The 10,517-nt window shown below is 34.6% G+C and overlaps 1 protein-coding gene across 3 annotated transcripts in view; it reads right to left on the bottom strand.

Moving 5' to 3' along the window:
• Positions 1-10,517, bottom strand: part of SGO2 (shugoshin 2) — a 49,556-nt gene that overhangs the window by 21,778 nt on the left and 17,261 nt on the right. For all 3 annotated transcript variants that reach the window (XM_012739073.3, XM_012739076.2, XM_076005784.1), the window contains 2 exons: positions 7,639-7,724; positions 195-442 (listed from right to left, as the gene is read on the bottom strand). In XM_012739073.3, the coding sequence (XP_012594527.2) occupies positions 195-442; positions 7,639-7,724 (334 nt within the window). The remainder of the gene's footprint in view (positions 1-194; positions 443-7,638; positions 7,725-10,517) is intronic.

Below are 10,517 nucleotides of genomic sequence, written 5' to 3'. Positions count from 1 at the left end.
GATTTGACATTTGTCAGCATATTTACTTTTAAATTAAATTTTCATCAGCAGTTTTGAATGGTACCAGTTAGCAAATCTGTAACATAAGATATCTAATTTATTAAATGTTTATACATCATTGCCCTCAGGAAGAAAATATGATGAGTCTAACTATTTAATACTAATACTCAAAATGAATTTTTAAACAATCTCACCTTTGGGAAGTAGTACATCAACAACAGAAGAAATATGTTCTGAATCATCTAAACCACATACATTCTGATTATTTTCTTTAAGAAATGACACTTCCAAATTACACTGAGTTGATAAAGGTTGTCTTGTTGATACTGAAGAGGGAATATTAGGTGATGTCTTTGATTTAATATTGTTGTCACACTGCAGTTTCTCTTTGTCGTCATCATCATCATCATCATCATCATCATCATTTGAAGTTAATGGAACCCTAAAGGCAAGTGGGAACAAAATGAGGAATTTTGTATTTTGAAAAATTATTTAGAAAAGTGTACGGACAGTTCTTTCTATATTCCATTTATTTAAGATCCAACCATAAAACCCAAAAAGTGGAAACAACACAAGTGTCTGTAAATTGATGAATAAATTAAAAACCGTGTTAAATCCATACAATAAAATATTATTCAGTCATAAAAAAAGAATGAAATATTAATATATGCTACAACTTGAAGTATACCTTGAAACTAGTATACTAAGGGAAAGAAGCCAGACACAAAAAGACCACATATTGTATGATTTCATTCATGTGAAATTTCCAAAATGGGAAAACACATTTAGACAGAAAGTCAATTAGTGGTTACCAGGGAATAGGGGAGCAGAGAATGTAAAGTGACTGCTAATAAATATGAGATTTCTTTTTAGAGATGGAAATATTATGGAATTGGACAGTGGCGAAGGTTGCATAATTTTGTGAAATATTAAAAACCACAGCACTGTGTACGTTAAAAAGGTGAATTTCACATTATAGGAAATTTTGTATTATACAAATTATGTATCTCAATGTTTTAAAAAGGAAATAATAAAGAATAGACACCAATGAAATATAAAGCAAAAAAAAATTTAGTAAAATAAAATCAATGAAGCCAAAAGCTCAGTTTTTTTAAAAGAACAATAAAATTGACACACCTGTACCTAGTTTGATCAAAGAAGATACATATTGCCAGTATCAGGAAAGAAGGATCTCACTACAGATGCTAAAAGTATTAAAAAATAAGAAGAGTATATTATAAACAGCTTTATGCCAATAAACTTGATTGCCTAGATTAAATGGATGATTTTCTTGAAAGACAAACATTTTCTAAATTGAGTTGAAAAAAACTCAGAAAATATAAAAAGCTCCACATCTATTTAAGAAATTAAATTATTAATAATTAAGAATTCCAGCCCAAATTACTTCTCTTGTGAATTCTATTAAAGACTTAATGAAAAAAATACCAATTGTACAAACTCTTTCAGAAAATAGAGAAAGAGAGAATGCTTCTAATATCTATTTTATAAGGTTAGCAAAACCCTTATCAAAACCTATTAAAGATTTTATAAGCAAATTACAGACCAATATCTCTCATGAACACAGGACATTTTTAAGGCAAATATTAACAAATCAAACCCAGCAATATATAGAAAGAATAATACACCATGACCAAGTGAAATTTATTCTAGGAATGCAAAGTTGGCATTAGAAAGTCAACTGAAGTCACTGTACTGATAGAACAAATGAGAAAAATTATGATTCTCTCCACAAATACAGAAAAAGCATTTGACAAAATTTAATACAAATTCATTATAAAAACTCTCAGAAAACCAGAAGAAAAAGGAACTTCAGTTTGCACAAAGGGTGTTAATTTTTCAACAGAAAAGATAGAAGCATGAAGACAATGAAATGACACCTGACTGAACCTATATGCATTTTAAATATAAAAGAATTTGAAAGTAAAGGTATAGAAAAGATATATCACAGATATACTAAACTAGATGAAATAGACTTTAAAGCAGGAATCATTTCTAGGAATATTTCATATTGATAAAACAATTCATCAGTAAAACAAATAAGTCCTAAATTTATGTGTACTTAATATCAGCTTTTTGAAATATTTAAAGCAACTAAAACAAATAAATAAATAAATACATTCATAATCATACTGGTAGATTGTAATGAACTTCTCTCAATAGTTGATAGAATAAACATGCAGAAGAAGCAGAAAGGATATAGAAGACCTGAATGATATAATTAACAAACTTGACACAACTGAAATATATAGAATATTACATTCAACAATTGTAAAATACACATTTTTTTTCATGTGCACTCTAAATATTTACCAAATTAGATCAAGCTGTATCCTAATGCAAATCTCAATACATTTCAAAAACTAAAATCATCTGAAATATGTTCTCTATACAGCGGAATTAAGCTAGAAATCAACAACAAAAAGGACAAAAAAAACCCCACGCCACTCCTTGAAAATTCAATAATACATTTGTAAATGATCCATAGTGTCAAAGAATGAATCAGAACAGAAAATATTTTGAACTGAATAATAAGAATATGGCATATGAAAAATTATGAAGCCAGGTATGGTGGTGCTAGCCTGTAGTCCCACCTGTTTAGGAAGCTGAGGCAAGAGGATTGCTTGAACCCAAGAGTTTGAATCCAGCCTGGGCAAAATAGCAAGAACCCATCCAAAAAAAAAAAAAAAGAATTCAGACACAGCTAAAGCAAGTACTTATGGGAAAATAGCCATAAATGATTATTTTTAAAAGGCTGAAAATAGATAATTTAAACTATCTCAAGAAATAAATAATAAGAGTAATAAGAATAAAATTGAAAACAGAAAGAAAAAAAGAAATAATAAGGATAGAATCAATGAAAGAGAAAACAAATATACTAAAACAGAAACAAAAAACCCCTTTGCAAAAACAAAATTTATAAACCCCTTAGAGCAAGACTAATAAAAAAAGTGATAAACCATAACCAATAATGAGAAAGACAGACCATCACTACATATCTTATACATATTAAGCATGTAACTTGCATGCTATTATGAACAACTTTATGCCAATAATTCGACACTTTAGATGAAATGGTTAAATTCTGTTAAAAAATTAACAAACCTGACACAAATGAAGAAATGGAAAATCTGAATATTCTTATATCTACTAAAGAAATGAGATGTTATCAAAAACCCCTCCACAAGAAAACTGCAGGCCCAGATTACTTTTCCCAAACATTTAAAGAAAAAATATCAATTTTACATAAAAACTTCCAGAAAACAAAAAAAGTACACTGAGAATTTATTTATTATGACTAGTATAATAAAAACACAAAAACCTAAGAAAATATGTTACAAGAAACAAAACTTATAAACCATTTTCATCATTAACGTACATGCAAAAATCCTTTTAAAAATTAGCAAATAGAATTTTGTGATATATCAAAAGGATATGTATCATCAGTAACAGTTCACTAAAGGAATGTAATGGTGGTTTAACATTCAAAAATATCAATCCTTATAATTCATTATATGAGTAGAAAAATTATCAAAAAGTCATAACATTAATAGAAAAAAGAAAAAACATTATTTTCCCAATAGTGACAGGAAAAGCATTTGATAAAATTCAACAACCATTCATGAAAAAACTCTCAGCAAACAGGACTACAACTGAACTCTTTTAATCTGATAAAGAGAATTTATAAAAACTCAAGAGTAACCATAATATTTAATAATGGAAACATAGTAAGAATGCCTGCTGTTACTACTTCTATTCAATATTGAACAAGAAGTAGCCAATGCAATAAAGTAGGAAAAATAAATAAATAAAATATTTATAAATTATGAGGGCACAGAGAAGAAAACTTTCCTTATTCACAAATAATAATATTCATAGAAAATACAAAAAAATCACCCCAACAAACTATTAGAATTAATAGCAAAGTACTGAGAGTATTTATATATATTCCTAGTAATTCTACTTCAAGGTATATACCCCACAGAAATGTGTACACACATTCATCAAAAAGCATATATATGGCAGCCCTATTTGTAATAGACCAAAACTGGAAAACCAATGAAATGTTCAATATAAGAAGAACAAATAAATTGTAGTATTGAACAGAGTCCCCATTCATAGATGGTGCTGGGAAAACTGGATAGCCACAAGTAGAAGACTGAAACAGGATCCACACCTTTCACCTCTCACAAAAATCAACTCACAATGGATAATAGAGTTGAACCTAAGACATGAAAATGTAAGAATCCTAGAAGAAAATGTTGGGAAAACTCTTACAGACATTGGCCTAGGCAAAGAATTTATGAAGAAGACCCTAAAAGCAATCACAGCAACAACAAAAATAAATAAATGGGACCTGATCAAATTAAAAAGCTTCTGCACAGCCAAAGAAACTATCACTAGAGCAAATAGACAACCTATAGAATGGGAGAAAATATTTACATGGTATACATCTGATAAAGGGCTGATAACTAGAATCTATATAGAACTCAGGAAAATCAGTAAGAAAAAATACAACCACCCCATTAAAAAATTGGCAAAGGACATGAACAGAAACTTTTCAAAAGAAGATAGACTAATGGCCAGAAACATACGAAAAAATGCTCAACATCTCTAATCATCAGGGAAATGCAAATCAAAACCACAATGAAATATCACTTAACTCCAGTGAGAATGACTTTTATCAAAAAGTCTCAAAACAGGCCGGGTGCGGTGGCTCACGCCTGTAATCCTAGCACTCTGGGAGGCCGAGGCGGGTGGATTGCTTGAGGTCAGGAGTTCGAAACCACCCTGAGCAAGAGCGAGACCCCGTCTCTACTATAAATAGAAATAAAATTAATTGGCCAACTAATATATATAGAAAAAAAATTAGCTGGGCATGGTGGCACATGCCTGTAGTCCCAGCTACTTGGGAGGCTGAGGCAGGAGAATTGCTTGAGCCCAGGAGTTTGAGGTTGCTGTGAGCTAGGCTGACGCCACGGCACTCACTCTAGCCTGGGCAACAAAGCGAGACTCTGTCTCACAAAAAAAAAAAAAGTCTCAAAATAACAATGTTGGTGTGGATGTGGAGAGATAGGAACACTCACGCACTGCTGGTGGGACTGCAAACTAGTACAACCTCTATGGAAAGTAATATAGGAATATCTCAAAAAACTAAAAGTACCTTTCAATCCAGCAATCCCACTAGTGGGTATCTACCAAAGGAAAAAAAGTCATCATATAATAAAGACATCTGCACTTGAATGTCCATAGTAGCACAATTCACAATTGCAAAGATGTGGAAACAACCCAAGTGCCCATCAGTACATGAGTGGATTAATAAAATGTGGTGTATGTATACCATGGAGTACTACTTGGCCACAAAAAACAATGGTGTACTAAACACTGCTTGTATTATCCTGGTTGGTGCTGGAGCCCATTCTTCTAAGTAAAGTATCACAAGAATGGACAAACAAGCACCACGTGTACTCACTATCGAATTGGTACTAATTGATGAATACTTAGGTACACATATGCAAGTAGCATTCACTGGGTGTCAAGCAAGAGGGACGGGGAGGAGAGGATAGATAAATTCACACCTAATGGGTACAGTACGCACTGTTCAGGGATGGGAATGTTCGTAGCTATGACTTGGACGGTGCAAAGGCAATATATGTAAACTCAACATTTGTACCCCTATAATATTTTGAAATAAAAAAAGAAAAAAAATTGTGGCATAATCTTACAATGGAACACTATACATCGGGGAGAATAAATGATTTATAACTACATACAGCAATATGGCTGAATCTAAGAAATGTAATGCTGAGCAAAAGAAACCAGAGATATGAAACATATGTTACATGATTTCATTATATGAAGTTCAAAACCTTGCAAAATTAAACTGATCTATGATGTTAGATGTCAGGATATTATTTATCTTTGGGTGGGTGTTGGGTAATGACTAGAAAGGGGGCACAAGGGAGTATCTGAGATATTGGTAATACACTGTTTCTCAGTCTGGATATTTTATAACAGTGTTCACTTTGTGAAAATCTACTGTGTTCTGATGTGTATACTTTAAACAACAGCTCACCTAAAAACACATAATAAAATTTTTTGGAAGGCAAGTAGACACTTGATTTGTATGTCTATATGAAACAGTATGTGTATAATGACAATCAATATATTTTTGAAAAAGAACTAAGGACCTAAAAGACAACAAAATTTACTATTTTAAAACTAAAGCAATTACAATTTACTGGTACACAGTGTTAATAGTACACATAATAGGCAAATCAATGGAACAAACTAGAATGAGTATAAAGTGACTCAGCAGATATGAGAATTTTTTACTATGGTACACACAGCATTTCAATATATAAGTGCATTTACGTGTGCACTTAAGTAAAAGCATTACAACTGTAAGTTGTACAACAGAAAGAACACTGTCTAAAAGAGACAAGAGAATTTTGGCTAATGCTATTAATTAGCTCAGTCATTTTACCTGTCTGGGCTTCAATGATTGACCCCTATAATGACAGTTTTGAAATAATTGTGCTTTCAATGACTTATAATCGAATTAATTGAAAAATGAGAATTTTGGACATGAGGAGAATAACAAAGATGAGGGTTAAGGCTGGGCATAGTGGCTCACGCCTGTAATCCGAGTATTCTAGGTGGCCGAGGCGGGCAGATCGCTCAAGGTCAGGAGTTTGAGACCAATCTGAGAAAAAGCAAGACTCTGTCTCTACTAAAAATAGAAAGAAATTAATTGGCCAACTAAAAATATATAGAAAAAATTAGCCAGGCATGGTGGCGCATGCCGGTAGTCTCAGCTACTCGGGAAGCTGAGGCAGGAGGATTGCTTGAGCCCAGGAGTTTGAGGTTACTGTGAGCTAGGCTGATGCCATGGCACTCTAGCCTGGGCAACAAAGTGAGACTCTGTCTCAAAAAAAAAAAAGATGGCCGGGCGCTGTGGCTCACGCCTGTAATCCTAGCTCTTGGGAGGCCGAGGCGGGCGGATTGCTCAAGGTCAGGAGTTCAAAACCAGCCTGAGCAAGAGCGAGACCCCGTCTCTACTATAAATAGAAAGAAATTAATTGGCCAACTGATATATATATAAAAAATTAGCCGGGCATGGTGGCGCATGCCTGTAGTCCCAGCTATCTGGGAGGCTGAGGCAGAAGGATCACTCGAGCCCAGGAGTTTGAGGTTGCTGTGAGCTAGGACGCCACGGCACTCACTCTAGCCTGGGCAACAAAGCGAGACTCTGTCTCAAAAAAAAAAAAAAAAAAAAAAAAAGATGAGAGTTAACTTTAAAGCTTGGGGCAGGCACACAAGAGAGTAAAGGCAGTCATTTGATTTACCTAGCAAAAAACAAGATGGGGCTGGTGATGACCTGGAAGAAAAGAAAAAAAAAAAAGAAAATGAAAAGTAGCAGGACACTACAGATGAACTTGGTTATTGAATTGAGGGTAAGTTTCCTTGGAGTCCTGGAGACACAACCTATACCACTTCATTCCCACCTTAATAGGCAACTACAGGTTGATGAATCCTGAACATTGTACAATGTACACAAACACTGTGTTATATAAAATCTAAGTACTCTGAACCAGTGTAATTCAAGCCCATATTTACCTTGCAAATGGAAGACGCAGCAACTTGGACTGTTGACTAATCCGTTTCTTCTTGCTAGCTGGCAGTAGAAAAGAACTCTGATGGAACTATTTTTGAAAAGAACAAAGAAAATGCAAAGAAAAAAAGTTTCTAACCTCATTAAATCATGTTGTTTTTGAAGTATCAAATTACAGAATGACATCTATAATAAAAGAACAATTCTTACATTAACCTTCAATAGTTTAATGAAAATAATGTGATGGTAAGGTCATCCTTAATCATCCCAACCAAAGATAATAACTACCAATATTTTGGTACATGATCTTCCAAACATTCTTCTATGGAGAGGAATAAATTATGTGCTGCGGTCCCCAACCCCCAGCTATGGCCTAGTACCAGTCCGTGGCCTGTTAGGAACCAGGATGCACATCACAACCTGAGCTCTGCCTCCCCTCACCCGTCACCCAGTCCCATGAAAAAATTGTCTTCCATGAAACTTAGGAACTAGACATACAGCAGGAGGTGAGTGCTGGGCAAGCCAGTGCTAGCTTCATCTGTATAGACAGCTGCTCCCCATCCCTCACATCACTGCCTGAGCTCTGCCCCCTTGTCCATGGAAAAATTGTCTTCCATGAAACTGGTCTCTGGTGCCAAAAATGTTGGAGACTGCTGTATATGCATATACCCACACATATACAATATCTCTACTTATATATACAATACGTTCATGTCTACATATGTATTATGCAATACATGATTGGATTTTATAATACATATTTTAAATGGCTTTTAAAAATTCAAAGTCTGGGTGATTTTAGTATATCCTTTACATTTTTGTTTATCTATATTTTCTAAATTTTCTGACACAAACATATTTTAATTATTTAATAAAGTCCAGAAAATCAGGCAACATACAACCATGTTTTTCTATTACAGAGCTAATCTGTAATAGAAACAGGGGTATGGCCAAATTAACAAGCTGATGTTAAAATGCATATGGAAATGTAAAAGACCTGGAATAGCTACAGCAACTTTGAAAAGGAAGAAAGATGTTAGAGGGTTACAGTAATTGAGACAGTGTAGTATTAACATAAACACAGACAAATAGATCAACTAAATAGAACAGAGTACAGAAATGGACCCACACACACTTGGGCAGTCAATGTTTGGCAAAGGCACAAAGGCCAAATGGGAAACTTAGACTTGCCATATTGCCAGGCTATAACAAGGCAATTCTCCTCTAAACCACGGGTACTGTCAGAAAAGGCATGGGATAGCCCAGTGGTAAAGAGCACGTCCCCACCCAGTGATGTTCATGGAGGACATATCTGGATTTACATCCTGTTTCATATTCTTTTTACAAGATGGTCAGTCAGGCGTGGTCATTAAGAGGAGATGGCGAGGTCCCTAGTTGTCTAGCACCTAGCCTAGGGATGGATCAGAACAGAGGAATATTGCCTTCTGAGATGTAAGGGCCAGATAGAGGAGGTATGGCTCTGGATTGGTCAGTTTGCATATCAAAGGTGGTATGGTTTGAATATCTCCTCCAAAATTGACACTGAAATTTAATTGCCACTGTGATGGTATTAAGAGGTGGGACCTTTAAGAGGGGATTAGGTCATGAGGCTCTGCCCTCATGAACAGATTAATGTCATTATCACAGGAGTGGGTTAGTTATAAAGGGATTTCAACCTCTTTTTCTTTCTCTCTTGTGTGCTCACTTGCCCTTCCACCTTCTGTCATGGAATAACCCTTACCAGATGCTAGTGCTATGCTCTTGGACTTCCCAGCCTCAGAACTGTGAACCAAATAAATCTCTATTCTTTATTAATTACCCAGTCTGATATTCTGTTCTAGCAGCAGAAAATGGACTAAATCGAATGGCATATTCATTGCTGAGCCCATACTATCTCTAAGAATTGCTTAGCCCTGGGAAGGACAGTGCCTTTTCAGCCAATGAAGTTTTTAAAGATGTCAAAACATCTTAATATACAGAAAATAAAATGTATACATTATACATCCCACTTGGTGATAAGGAGTCCCCCTCTGTCTCCTCAATGGTGGTGGAGGAGGTCTAATGGAGAACTAGGATTTTCACCATTCTTCAGTGGTAATAACCCCTGCCCTCATTCTCCCCCTTCAGCCTGGTGTCAGTAGAGGTCATGAAAGGTACGAAGTACGACTCCCTATTTCAGCCAGGGTAGTAACAGCCCAAACTCCGAGCCCAACTCATCATGTATCAACGGAGGCTGAATGCAGAGTCTAAATTTCAACCCCCATTTGGCAGTACCTCCGCTTATCACCAGTGTAGTGTCAAAGGAGGTCTGCTAAAACATAAGATTTAAATAAGATCTGATGCCTCATAATCACCCAATATGTCCAAGATACAATCAAAAATCATTCATACCAAAAATCAGAAAACTCTAAATTTGAATGAGAAAAGACTCAACAGACACCAGCACCAAGATGACACAAATGTTGCAATTATCCAACAAGAATTTTAAAGCAACCATCATAAAATGCTTCAACAAATTACTAATATGCTTAAAACAAATGAAAAAAAAATAGAAAGTACTAACAACTAAATAGAAGATGTAAAGAACCAAATGGAAATTTAAAACTGAAAAATGTAATAACCAAATAAAATAAAATAAAATAAAAAATCCAGTGGGCTCGACAACAAAACAGAGAGGACAGAGGGGGGAAAAATTAGTGAACCTGAAAACAAAACAGAAATTACCCAAACTATACAAGAGAGAAGAGAAACTGAAAAAACTAACAGAGGATCAGAGATTTGTAAGACTATAGCAAAAGATATAACATTTATGTCATCAGAGTCCTAAAAGGAAAGGAGAAAGAGGGCAGGGCTAGAAAAGTATTTGGAGAAATAATAGCTGAAA

This window comes from Microcebus murinus, chromosome 8, assembly GCF_040939455.1.
Source record: "Microcebus murinus isolate Inina chromosome 8, M.murinus_Inina_mat1.0, whole genome shotgun sequence".
Classification (NCBI taxonomy): domain Eukaryota; kingdom Metazoa; phylum Chordata; class Mammalia; order Primates; family Cheirogaleidae; genus Microcebus; species Microcebus murinus.
The sequence above is the reverse complement of the archived record's forward strand: the minus strand, read 5'-3'. Positions and strand labels throughout refer to the sequence as shown.